At 45.1% G+C, this 14,389-nt stretch overlaps 1 protein-coding gene across 1 annotated transcript in view; it reads left to right on the top strand.

The window, feature by feature from the left end:
- The window catches only part of PHF13 (PHD finger protein 13), a 30,805-nt gene extending 18,201 nt beyond the window's left edge, over positions 1 to 12,604 (top strand). Inside the window, exon 4 of the mRNA XM_068121236.2 lies at positions 10,263 to 12,604. Coding sequence (XP_067977337.2) covers positions 10,263 to 10,489 — 227 coding nt within the window. The 3' untranslated portion in view covers positions 10,490 to 12,604. The remainder of the gene's footprint in view (positions 1 to 10,262) is intronic.
- The last annotated feature ends 1,785 nt before the right edge of the window (positions 12,605 to 14,389 follow it).

The following is a 14,389-nucleotide window of genomic DNA, read 5'->3' as shown; positions in this document are numbered from 1 at the left end:
AGGGACAATGGAAGATCCGTGGGAGGGAGAGGGCTTGGGGTGAGGCATGGGAAGGAAGGGGGGGGGGGAGGGGTGGGAAAGGTATAAAACACCGAGACACTGCTATAACTTCCAGGAAAGAAAGAAGTCGGGATTTAAAAAGAAAGTGGATCTGGGGTGAATTAACGTGGGTAGAAGAGATCAAGGTTTTGGATGGGGGAAGACGAGAGATGGTGGTGAACAGCTGTTTTAAAGACCTGGAGGGAGGAGTGGGATTGAAGAGAGTGAGGGAGTTTGTTCCAGAGGAGGGAGTAAAGAGGAATGAAGGAGTGAAGGTGAGCAGAGAGTCTTGATTTTGGCAATTTCACCAGAAGAGGGTTACTGGCAGATATTGTGTGACCTGTAGGAATATTTAGGCGACAGAGCACAGATAGAACTGGGGGAGCTAGGCCAGATAGGAGTCGGAAGAAGACAGAAAGACCACCTACCTGCCTGCGGTGAGTGAGTGAAAGGCCCTCGGAGTTAGTTTCATCGTGGGAGAATCCAATGATTCTGAAAGCTTTGGTTTCAACAGCGTGAAGACGAGCTAGGTGTGAGGCAGGAGCACCGGCCCAGAGGGGAGAACAGTATTCTATTGAGCTGTGGATGAAAGCCTTGTATGTGGTGAGGAGCTCAGGTGTGCCAAGGAAGGACTTCGCACGACGGAGGATGCCCAGTCGGCGCCTGGCTTTGGAGGCCAGCTTGGAAATGTGGTTTTCCCAGGAAAGATCATGGCAGATCGTGAGAACCCAAAAGCTTGAGTGTCAGAACTTCTTGGAGAGGATTGTTCAGAAAGTAGATGGGAGGGTTGTCCAGTCGGTCTTTTTGGAGAGACATAGCAAGAGTGTGAGATTTGTCAGGATTAAAAGACATGTTCCACTTGTTTGACCAGTCTGTGATTTTGTCCAAGTCTGCAGAGAGTGAGGAGGCTGCAGACTGCCGATCTGAGGGATGAGGAATGGAACCGGGCAGGGAGTGGAGTCATCAGCAAAGAGATAGAGAGGATTTTCAAGAGAGTCAGAGAGATCATTGATGAAGACCAGAAAAAGCACAGGGCCCAGAACACTGCCTTGGGGGAACTCCAGCCTGAACAGGAAGGGGAGATAAGAGAAATCCATTCAGGGCCACACGTTGACTACAACCAGAGAGGAAGTCCGCAAGACATGCGTGGAGATTTCCATGGATACCATAGGAGAAGAGTTTGGTGAGCAGAGCGGGCTGCCAGACCGTGTCGAAGGCACGTGATATGTCAAGGGAGACGGCTCTAATTTCCTGTTTGGCATTGAGGACCTCCATCCATTGTTGAGACAGCAGAAGCAACATGTCCAGAGTGGAGTGACCTGGTCTGAAACCAAATTTATGATCAGAGATCAAGCAATTGGAGAAGAGTAAGTATTTGATATCCGAAGCAATGATGGATTCCATGACTTTGCTGATAATTGGGAGAAGGCTGATTGGTCTGTAGTTGCAAGGACCTGTTTTTGCACCTTTTTTCTGTAAAGCGGTAATGTTGGCTGATTTCCAAGCTGATGGCAGATGACCTTGAACAAAAGAGAGGGTGAAGAGAACAGAGAGAGGGAGTGAAAGAGCGGCAGAGCAGGATTTTAGGACCCGTGGGCTGATGCCGTCTGGTCCAGTTGCAGAATCATAGTCGAGGATTGACAGAAACTTCTCCACCTTGTCAGGTGAGAAGGACACAGAGACCAGGAGCAGCTGGGTACGACTGGGGTACGGTGGATACAGAGAGGGATGGGTTTGGGACACAAGATTTTGAGGCAAACACAGATTTGAGGCATTCAGCTTTTTTACGTGCAGAGTCAGCTGTGTAGCCATTTGAGGTAAGGGAGGGGATGGGAGGGGAACAAACACCAGAAACAGATTTGACCAGACGCCATCAGAATTTGGAAGAGGGAGACAGGTTTGAGAGTTCATTCTTGAGTGTGAGAGATATTGTTTCCTGGCTCTCCTAAGGGTGGACACACACTTGTTCCGGGCTTTGTGAAAGGAAATGAGATTTCCTTCTGTTGGATTTGCCTTCGAGGAGGCGAAGGCAAGTTGTTTCAGGGCAACTGCCTCACCACAAGAATCCGTGTACCATGGACGGGAGGAAGGTTATGACAACTAAAGACGAGATGGGATAAATTTGTGCATGAGAGAGAGCAGTTTACTTTGGAAGAATTCCCAGGATGAGTTTATGTCAGAGGCAGTAGAGATGGGAGACCAGTCCAGATGATTGATTGCTGCTTGAAGAGACCGTGCCAGTTGGCCTGAGTGAAATGCCAGACTCGTCGACACTGAGGAGGCTCTCTGAGAATAGCCAGAGAGATGTCCACTTTAACAAGCACATGATCAGATGAGCCGATTGGAGCAGAAGAAGAGCAGCAGACATTTGCAGGGAAGTTGGTCATAACCAAGTCTCGAAGAGAAGATGCTCCGTTGACTGAAATCCGGGTTGGGCAATTGACAGATTGTGCGAGTCCCAATGAGTCACAGAAGTCCTTTTCTGAGGAGCCATGGCTGGTGAGAGAGGAACCCACACCCAACCAGCTGGCATGATGACAGTTGAAGTCACCACATATGAGGAAGAGAGAGTTGGGATGAGTGGATAGAAGTTGGTCCATATTATCAGACAGCGAGATGTAGATGGAGTCATCACTGTTTGGTGGACGGTACAACACACATATGAACAAAAGTTGGGAGTGGAGAGGAAATCGTAGCCAGAGGTACTCCTGGGGGTGAGGTGGAGAGAGGGCAGTGCAAGGTGAGTGAGGAAGAGAGTTTTTGATAAAGATAGCAACCCCACCTCCAGGACAAGGCTCAGGTCTATCATACCGGAGGAGGGAGTAACCCGGGAGAGATATGAAGGAAGAAAGTTTCTGTTAAGCAGATCAAGTCTGGTTTGTCAGAAGTAACCTGTATGGAGAGATCAGTCAGGTTTGAGCGAAGGCCCCGGATGTTTGAGGTCCATACCATTAATGAAGAGGAAGGGGGAGCACGTGATGCAGAACAGGGGGGGGAGGGGTACGGTAAGATGTGGAAGAGGAGGAGGAGGAGGAGGATGTTGGGAGAGCTGTTGATCGTGTGTCAGAGATTTCAGAATAGCTAGAAGGGGAAGGATGAGGCGGAGAAAAGGTTTGATGGTGATTGGGTGAGGCACAGTGAGGTGTTATTTGAGGGGGGGGGGGGGCAGAGCGAGGAAGTAGGTTGGGGGAGATGGAGGTGAGAGTTGGAAGGGAGAAGAAGCGTGGAGGATGCTTTGAGGAGGAGGGGTGAGAGGGGAGAATTGGAGAAAAAAAAAAGGAGGGTGGGGAGATAGAAGGGGAGGGGGAGTTGGGGAGCGGTGAGGGGGGAGTTGGGGAGGGGTGAGGGGGGGTTTAGGAGGGGGTGAGTTGGGGTTTAGGAGGGGGTGAGTTGGGGTTTAGGAGGGGGGTGAAGGGGGAGTTTAGGAGGGGGCGAAGGGGAGTTTAGGAGGGGAGGGGAGGGGTGAGGGGAGTTTAGGAGGGAAGGTGCAAGGGGGGATATTGGAAAGGGATGGGTGTTGGGGGAGATTGGGAGGGTAGGGGTGAGGGGGAGTTTAGGAGGGGAGGGATGAGGGGGGAGTTTAGGTGGGGAGGGGGGAGTTTAGGAGGGAAGGGGCAAGAGGGGCGATTTAAAAGGGATGGGTGATGGGGGAGATTAGGAGGGAAGAGGCAAGGAGGGAGATTTGAAATGGATGGATGATGGGGAAGATTAGGAGGGGAGGGGTGAGTTTGGATTTTAGAAAGTGTTGTTCGATGAATGGAAAACGAACATTTATTGCAAAATGCATTTCTTGTGATTTTCGAGTCAGAGATCCATTTGAAAACGTTGGAGGAGGGGTGGCATGCAGGTGAGTTTAAGGAATGTAGGAAGGGAGGAAGGGAGGAACTGTAAGAGATGGAATTTATTTTTGAAATGAAGAGATTTGGTGAGCAAGTCGAAAGCAACCTTTCAAAGAAGAAGAAGAAAAATGTGTTATAATATATGACAGAATACAGCATTTCAGGGGAAAGTTTAAACATTTTAAAATTAAACCATGAAAACTATCTGGGGAAATGGGGGTGAAACACGTGGTGAAACACGTGGTGAACGAACGAACGAACGAACAAGAACAAAGAAGGAAAATATATATATATATATATATATATATATGTATATGTATATGTATATATATGTATATATATATATATATATGTATATGTATATGTATATATATGTATATATATATATATATATATATATACATATACAGTGGAACCTTGACTTACGAGTGCACCAACTTATGAGTTTTCCGAGATACGAGCCGTCGCTCGGGCGGTTTATTGCTTTGAGATGCGAGCCGAGATCCGAGTTACGAGCTTACGCCACCCGCCACCAGGTGGGTTCCGGTCACGTGGTTATCTTGCCGTGCAAGTACAGTATCTCTGCCGTATATCGCTGCTGTTGTGTTTTCGCATGTTGGTTATTTTGGAGCTTACGCCAGCCGCCACCAGGTGGGTTCCGGTCACGTGGTTATCTTGCCGTGCAAGTACAGTATCTCTGCCATATATCGCTGCTGTTGTGTTTTCGCATGTTGGTTATTTTGGAGCTTAAGCCACCCCCCACCAGGTGGGTTCCGGTCACGTGGTTATCTTGCCGTGCAAGTACAGTATCTCTGCCGTATATCGCTGCTGTTGTGTTTTCGCATGTTGGTTATTTTGGAGCTTACGCCAGCCGCCACCAGGTGGGTTCCGGTCACGTGGTTATCTTGCCGTGCAAGTACAGTATCTCTGCCGTATATCGCTGCTGTTGTGTTTTCGCATGTTGATTATTTTGGAGCTTACGCTAGCCGCCACCAGGTGGGTTCCGGTCACGTGGTTATCTTGCCGTGCAAGTACAGTATCTCTGCCGTATATCGCTGCTGTTGTGTTTTCGCATGTTGGTTATTTTGGAGCTTACGCCACCCCCCACCAGGTGGGTTCCGGTCACGTGGTTATCTTGCCGTGCAAGTACAGTATCTCTGCCGTATATCGCTGCTGTTGTGTTTTCGCATTTTGGTTATTTTGGAAAATTTCTTAGTTTTAACAATGGGTCCTAAGAAATTGAGTGCCAAGGGCAGTACTGAGAAGAAGAAGAGGATGATGATGTGCTTGGATATAAAACACGCAATCGTCGAAAAACATGAGCGAGGTGTGCGTGTTGTCGACTTGGTGAGGCAGATGTGAAGGCAGCTGAAGATTTTATTATAACTTTTGCCGAACTGATAGAAGCCGAACAATACATCCCCCAGCAAATCTTCAACTGTGACGAGACAGGGCTCTTCTGGAAAAAGATGCCGAGGAGGACGTATATAACGGCAGAGGAGAAGAGCATGCCAGGCCACAACTTGTTCAGAGTGCCGGCGATAGCTCGCCTTCTCTTTGTGGAAGACACGGTGAGATCCTTAACATCCAACAACTAATGGGACGCAAACGGGGCGCCCAGTTTAGCGGTACACACATTGATGAATCACCCTGCCTGTGAAACACCGACATGACAGGTTATAGCTGGGTCGGGATTCAAACCCAGGCTGGACAGTTTAGAGTCAAGTGTGCGTACCTCCAGTCCAGGCCATCCTGCCAACTTGTATGCTGCATACAGGTGAAATATAAAGCGCGAGATATTTTTATATATACTGCATATTTAAAAAAAAATTGGTGTGGTTTTTGGCGGGCTGGAACGGATTAATAGCATTTCAATGCATTTTAATGGGGAAATTTGATTTGAGAAACGAGCAAATTGAGTTACGAGCTTGGTCACAGAACGAATTAAACTCGTAAGTCAAGGTTCCACTGTATATATATATATATATATATATATATATATATATATATATATATATATATATATATATATATATATATATATATATATATATACCCAGACTTGGCATTTAATATGGAATATATTTTTTTTCTTGACTTGGGTTTACTTTCCTAACTCAGTATATCAATCTGGTGAGTTTCTTTTACACTTTGGTGATTTATTTGTTAAAAGAACCATGTCACTGATTGTCTGTCGCAGCAACAAGTCAACAACAGGATTATATCACAGGTGGCGTGGCAAAATATACGGACAGGTGCATTTGATGATTGGCTTCACAGTCAGGTATACAAGGGTTGTTGCGTTCTGTCTTTGTGGAAAACAACTGCTGCACGTCTCCAAAAGTTATTGCCGCTTCTTCTGGAGATGGTCCGTCAACTCGACAATGCTGTTGGTCATGGAGTGGTGGCTTTACGAAATTACGGCATGAAACAGCGTGCTATTGCTCGGCAATATGGCATCACTCAAGGTCAGGTGTCAAAGATCCTGAAACGAAATTCTCAGAGGGGTGTTCCTACCCCAATACCGAGGCCAGGACGTCCCCGCAGAACCACAAGGAGGGATGATCGCCAGCTGCACCGGTTAGTCTGCAATGGCCGTACCAAGTCAGCTAATCGGCTTAGGGCTGAGTGGCAGCAACTGACAAATGTGCCTGTATCCAGAAGGCTAGTCAACCAACGACTGGTTCAAGCAGGCTATTGTGCCAGGCGTCCCCTGAGAAAGCCACGCCTGACCAGACAACACCGCCAGCGCCGATTGCAGTGGGCCAGAGAGCACCGTCAATGGCAGCCAGGACACTGGAATCACGTGATCTTCAGTGACGAGTCTAGATTTCTGGTCTATCGTCAAGATGGCCGCGTCCGAGTGCGCAGACAAGTGCATGAAGCCTACAACAAAGATTGTATAGTGCCAAGAGTCCAAGCTGGAGGTGGTGGGGTGACTGTTTGGGCTGCTTTTCATGCAGGGGGCAAAACTTACATGGTTGTTCTGAATGGAAACCTGAACCAGTTCAAGTGCAGGGCCATTCTGGAAGAAACGTTGCTTCCATTTGCTCGTGCAGCCTTTCCAGGAAACTTTGTCTTCCAAGATGACAATGCACGGCCTCATCGTGCTCGCGTGATCCAACACTTTCTTACTGACCGTGGTGTAGAGCATATGGAGTGGCCTGCCATGTCCCCGGATATGAATCCGATACAGAACTTGTGGGCAGAATTAACGCGTCAAATCGACCACTTGGACCAGCAGCTGACCTCTGTGTGTGAATTGCAGCAGGCTATTGTCACTGCATGGCAAGCGATTCCTGTCCAAACCTTGGCAAATCTCGTGAACAGTATGTCTCAACGTGTACGTGCTCTTCTGAATGCTCGTGGGGGTTACACGAAGTACTGAACTGTAATTTTACTGTCCGTAATCCCAGTCATAATTTAACTTTTGTTTTTGTTAAAAAAAATTTTGGCTAATGTGCAAAATAAAGAGATACTTCTGGAAAACGTATATAAGTTTAACACAGTACTGTCCATGAATTGAGTTCGATATCAGTTTACATCACTTTCAAGAATCAATTTATTTGTTTCGAAATGTCAAATGTGGTATTTGTTTCTTTTAAAGGTCACATTAACAAAATCTAGAATAATTTCAACATAATTCCAATGAACTTTTGGTTCTACTTGAAAAGTAAGTTCACCCCCACAAAAAAAATATTCCATATCAAATGCCAAGTCTGTATATAGGTGATATAATATAACAAACTAGCAGAAGTACCCGGCATTGCCGGGCGGGAGAGGGGAGGGGAGGGGAATGGGGGGAGGGGAGCGAGCCCCTTGGCAAAGCGAGCGATTTTTTTTTTCATAGCGTCATAGCGATTTTTTGTTTCATAGCGTCATAGCGTCATAGCTTCATCGCGTTCATAGCGTTTCATAGCGTCATAGCGATTTTTTTTTCATAGCGTTTCATAGCGTGATAGCGATTTTTTTTTCATAGCGTCATAGCGTCATAGCGGTCATAGCGTCATAGCGTCATCACGTGATCGCTCTGAGCGAATCAGCGCCCACCTGCTCTGATTCCGTTGATTCCGTGCGCTGAAATGCGCTGAGGTAAATATGAATAAAAAATATGGATCGTCAAATATTTTGAGTTCGGCCATGTTCGTCCCAGGCTCAATGGCCATGTCTATGCCAAATATCAAGCACGTAAGCCTCTCCGTTTAGGAGTCTATCGGTAATATTACACACACACACCCACACACACACACACACAAACTGTGTTTTATATATATATAGATATCATGAAACATTTACATTTTGTAGTCTATTGTATAATTTAAATAAACATAAATGCAAATTTCGCATGTGGAAAAAGTAAGTATGTTTAAAGTAAGTAAGTAAGCCACCACGTGCCAGTGGACAACATTTTGCTCTCTTCATTTCGCTCTGCTCTCTGCTTCCGGTCTTGATCATGGAGTCGGCATTTATCACTCGCGCTTCTGGATGCGATAGTAGACAGTCGTGTGTTGACGTTCCTTCTTGCTCTTGCTCCTCTCGTTCTGGACATTAAAGCGAACGGTTGTGCTTGGACGGTGGGATCCAGGAAGCAATCGGACTGACCGTGTTCGGAGACACCACTGATAGACGTGCAGAGGCAGTGGCAGAGCCGCGGACCGAGGGCTGTAGTTTCCCACCAAAGACGACAAAGACAGGAGCGAGCTGCACGTGGCCCGTTCGATTCACGCGGAAGGACTTTTGCGCGCCAGCAGGTGCGGCCTCGTGAACGAGGGCGTACGGAGGCCTAGCAGCGCGGGAACGAGCGGTTCCCGCCAATGGCCGGGCGGTTCCCGCCAACGCTCCGACGATATTGACGACCCCTGACAAGACCCCACTAGTGATCAGAGTTAAGTGCACCCACACACATTATTTTCAGTTATCTTTCCCTGTGTCTGTGTTTCAAGTCTGTTTGTGGGGATGTCTCAATTTAGGAAATTATTTGATCGTGCGTTTCTTTGTTACCGGCATTTCTTTTAATAAAACCTGTTTCTTTTTATACATTTTAAATCCGTTTCGTTCTTTCCCCATAAATCATTTTATTCCCCATTTGTCCGTGTTATAAGTCTGCTGTGAAGGATCCCAGTTTTACCATCGCGTTTTCTTGTTATTGGCATTTCTTTTTTTCCGCATTTATATTTTTACATTTTTATTTTCCGCAAGTTTGAGGACTGCCGGTGGGATCCGTTCAGGTAAGTGCTCTTCAGCATCCTCCTCCTCCTCCCGACAAAGTCGCCGGAGGCATAAAAAATGCTGTTGTAAAGCAAACCAATTGAACGCCATTCATTACCTCCACCACCGAAGGTGAGTGGAGGTTATGTTTTCACCCTTGTCTGTGAACAAGATGTCTCAAAAAGTTGTGGACGGATTCGTACGAAATTTGGTGTTGAGGTAATGTATGTGACAAGGACTAAATGATTAGATTTTGGTGAAGATCTGGATTCGGATCCGGCTACTATAATTTTTTAAGTGATTCTTCACCATTGAGAGATAGGGCCAAAAACGATATATAGCAGGATATCTCAAAACGTTGTGGACGGGTTTGGACGAAACTTGGTGGTGAGGTTGGGTCTGTGACAACGATTAATTGATTCAATTTTGATGAAGATCTGGATCCGGATCTGGCTAGTAGAATTTTTCAAGTGATTCTTCACCATTGAGCGATAGGGCTAAAACCGATACATAGCACGATATCTCAAAAAGTTATGGACGGATTTGGATTAAACTTGGTGGAGAGGTTATGTGTGTGACAAGACCGAATCTATTTGATTTTGGTGAAGATATGGATTTGGATACGATAATTAATTTTCTGTAAGTGATTCTTCACCATTGAGAGATTGAGCGAAAAGCAATATATATATATATTGTGATATTTTATAAAGTTGTGGACGAGTTATGACTAAACGTGGGGGTGAGTTGGTTAGGTGACAAGAACAAGCGATTGGATTTTGTTTCAAGTCGGAATCCAGATCCGGCCTATCAGTGGGATACAAAACAAACTGTTCAGCCTGGCGAAGGCATGGGCTCTACCGAGAGCCGTTCTAGTTTCCACTGTGTTTACGTTAAAGCTCCATCCCAACAATCAAGGATATGATGCTAAAATATGTTTGCAGCTAAACCCAGCATGGTGCAATACCTCAACAGTATTGGATAAAGAATAATATATTTGAAAATGCAATTTATAAAGGGTGGTTGTACATTTTCACATGTGGCATCACTGATCCAAAATGTATTTGCAAACCTGCTTGCCTACCTATGCCACCACCCCAAAAACACTGTCACTGCCCATCTTTGCTTCTAAAATACCCCTCATTACTGTATATGTTTCTCCATTCCATGCACTCGTAGATGATGATTCTTGGGAGCTGATCACATGCTACTGCATGAAGCCATTTGCCGGGAGGCCGATGATTGAGTGCAATGAGTGTGGGACTTGGGTGCATCTGTACTGTGCCAAGATTCGGAAGTCGAACGTGCCAGACGTGTTCATATGCCAGCCATGCAGAGACGCGAAACACGCGATACGACGTTCGAGCCGGATGCACAAGAGCCCACGGAAACACCTCTCGGATTGACGTGAGGACACTGAGCATCATCAACATGTTCGTCAAGATGCGGGGAATCTAAAGCGAGCACTACAGTGGGTGTTGTGATGCCATTACACTTGTTGGAAGACATGGGTGTTGCCGGCATTTTGCATAAAGACTAACCATTTTTGTTAGTTTTCAAGGCACACGAGAGAGAGAATGTCCTCGTTGGAGTTCTCGGGTTTCCAATTGTGCACTGAAGATATTTTTCTTTTATCCTTTCCCCCTCCCTCCTGGAATCACATACCACTTCCTATTTCAAGTCTTCTTTGTTCCCTTTAATAACCCACCAAGTGGGACTTGTTGAGCAGAAAGGTTGTCGCTCAATGGACGCTTTCCTTTGCTTTTTCTTTTTTTATTATTCCTCGTTATTTTTTTCATTGCTTTTCAAATCTGGCAGCTCTCGCCAGAAATGTGGCAAACTGTGCCTTGGTTTTGGTGGGTTTTTGAAACGGACTTGAAATGTGTAAGGATAGCATGTTCGAGTCGGCCATGACTATCTCCACGTGGAATGCACAATGCACAACAAGGAAGCAGAATTTTCTTTTTTGATCATTTTCAATTTGGCCTTTGTGTGTTTCCGACGAAAGGTGTTGCACAGGTTTTTGTCAAGTCATTTGCTTCTGTCTTCATACTTGACTCCTTTTTCCCTTTTTTTTTTTTTTTTTTTAAACGCTTCCTTTTTTCCCAACCATTTTTTTTCTACTCCCTCTATGCTCGATATCCCATTTGTCGTTTTGGGGTTTTTTTCCTCAAGCATTTCATATTTCTCTTGTCCCTTCTGACCTGCTCCTATTGTATCCTCGGCTTTTCCCCCCCCCCCCCCCCCCAACCCATCCCACCATGTCACATCTTTCTTCTCTCCCATACTTTAACATTTCCTCCTTTTTCTACCTGTACTGCTGCATCCACACTGTTTCCATGACACCGACACCCTCCCATTTTCTAGTACCACCTTCGTTATTCTTCCTGTAATTTCCTTCCACTTCCTGTTTTGTTTCCCTCCTCCCAACATACCTAACCAAACCACTCTAATGCTTCTTTTCGTTCTCTCTCTCATTCTCTTTTACTCCTCTTTCCACCCATTGCAAATTTCGTTCAACTTGATAATATGCTATATAAAAGGAGAATGAGAGATTCAAAGCTGCCCAAAATAAAACAACACCAGTGGTGACACTAATTTTATTTGGATTCCTTGTGTCCTACGAAATGGGTAAATTGAGTGAGAGGTAGAGGTGTGTTCACGCACCGAATGCCGACACGGGTAAGTCCCAAATATAAATGGGTAACACGGTAGTCCGGCGGGCAATGGTCCGTGTAAGCAGGTGGCATTTGAGCTCAAACGGTGCCAAGCGGTGAGGTTATCGTGCCAATGCTTTGTGATTTGAATTTGTCACCAGCAAGGACACTGCCGGTGGATATTAAGGTGCAATGCAACTTGCGCAGCACTGGGTTTGCAAGTTTGAATCCTGTCGTGTATTCATGAATTTTTACGTTTGGCATTGGAGCCCTTATTTCAACGTCATTGTCCCCTCCACGTTGAAATTGTGCTGTGATTTGTTGGTCGTGTGTGGCCTTCTTGCTGCAGTTGTACAAGTTTGATACTGTGTCCGATACAACAAACGTTTCCTTCTCTCATTGTCATACTTTCCTGTGTTTTTCTTCATTCTTCATCGCTTTGATTTTCCCATGCATTCCCCTATCCAACTACTGTTATTGCTATTTTCCCGTTTGTCTGATTATGCCCTATTTCCCCCCCCCCCCCTTAATTTTCCCCTATTTTGCCTCTCCCCATTGTCCTTGCAATTTTCTCTTACCCCCCCCCCCCTCCTCTTTTTGGGGTCCATATTTCTTCTACACCACATCTATTTCCATCTCCCACCAGCTTTCCTATCCCCTCCCCCCCCCCCCCCCCCATCATTATCCTTTTTATACCTCATGTCCCTTTCAATTTCCACCCAGATTAAAAATGTGCCTTTTCTTCTTCCCTTCGTCTATCCTTCTATGCCTCTGTTTTACAGATTAATCAAGAGGTAGTGTTGTGTAAATAAAGAGGATGAATGTACGATATTGTATTTATTTTTAATAAAAGTTTCAAAATTTGTTGCTTTCCAGCTTCAGTTTTTGGAGTAAATACGTTTTCATGCTTGCAGGTTTGCATCTGTTGAAATTTAAAAAGTATGTGAGCTTACCCAAGATTGACTTGAAAACAGTGAGAATCTTTATTCTGTCTTGCTGTTCTTTCCCAAACAAAACAGGTAGAGATATTTGAATGAATCAAAGTTCTTTCCATCACTTAGTGCGAAGTTTCATGATTCTGACATCAGATGTTTCAGTGCAACGTTAGTCAAGATGGCAGCACAAATGACTAATTGCTGCCCTAACTACTGTACTTTGGCGAACATCAGGCCTGGCCAGCCGGTTCGTGAAAGACTGGGCAAAAAAAAACCTCCACCAGCCAATCACACAAGAATGTGTAAATAATTGTCGCTGCTAAACAAAGAAGTTGCTTTGGTTTATTTACCTCCAAATCCGTTCATTTCTTACTAGCAGTTACCCGGCATTGCCCAGAAAATAGTCACGTGTGTGTAGTGGGCTTTTATAATCAGAGTAAGCCACGCCCCTGGTCCAAATCTGATGCGCCCATGCTTTTTGTCGTGAAAAGTTACCCCCCCCCCCCCCCCCCCCCCATGGAACCCCGCTCTTCCCTCTTTAAGTCACTTCCTTAGGCTGTCCATGAGGCACAACCGAACAAACAGACGTTCACAAATAGGGTTATAGATTTGCACAAATTTGATTTTGCACAAATAAGGTCACAATTTTCACCATCACATCGTTTGATCATCATCATACTAAAATACGCTATTTGTGTCTGTCCGTCTGTCTGATGAATTTTTGATGCCAATACATTCCGTCCTTATCCAATCTCAACCAAACTTGACAGGATGACGAAGGGTTACATCATGAAGGTTGTAGCGCATTCATTTGCCCCCCTCCCCAAGGGGGTTTTCTCCTCCGAGCGGGTTTTCCCCGCCATTGCCGTCAATGGGTTGCGTGTTGAGGTGTATATCGGTATTAAGTTAGCTTTATCGTGGGGTTTGTCCAAAGAAGAAGATTTATCATGGCGTTTTTCCAAAGACGCTTTTAATAACAAAATTAATGATAATCACATATTGTTAATGTTATTACAAAATATCAATACTAATAATGTCCCAAATCCCCACAGCGTTTTTCCTGCAGTGATAACGTGTATAAATAGCTTATAGTTATAATGGCGTTTCTGTGGGAGCAACGGCTTCCACAGGAAGTAAAAAATATTATAAACCACATACACGTATGATTTGCTTTTTAAACAGTCGCTAATGCTCTTTACTAGTACCCGACTGCAAAGCCGCAATGAGCCGGCGAAGCCAAAGCCTCTTGCCACTATTTTACCCATCACGATGGCATCAGTAGGTAGGTGTAGTACTTTAGTAGGTACCGTACCTAGTTCAAAATGACACCATTTGCATTCTGGATGAGATTAAAATTTATAAAATTTCCTTCTTGATTAATTCGGTGAATTCCGTCTCAACTTCGGATATTTCCGGCCGTGAAAAACGATTCTCTACGGCCGCGAGATTTCTAAAAAATAATTATTCGTTAGTTTTAGAATATTTGACGCCGTTTTCAGCCTCTGAAACGCGGTAATAAGCTTTTTTGAAATATTTTTTCAAATGCTCGAATCTCATTGGTTCCGGTAATTGGGACGATTTTCGTTGAAGATAACCAGGGCCCGTGTGGGCCCGGGGAACGAGGTTGGTCTTAAAGTATTTTAATTACAAATTAGAGGTGCATATGATTGTGAATCAAACAAAGATGGGTGAAACAAACTCCTATTGAACTTTT

Source organism: Myxine glutinosa, chromosome 6, assembly GCF_964187855.1.
Source record: "Myxine glutinosa chromosome 6, kmMyxGlut1.1, whole genome shotgun sequence".
Taxonomy (NCBI): Eukaryota; Metazoa; Chordata; class Myxini; order Myxiniformes; family Myxinidae; genus Myxine; species Myxine glutinosa.
Note: the sequence above shows the minus strand (reverse complement) of the source record. Positions and strands in the feature narration are given on the sequence as shown.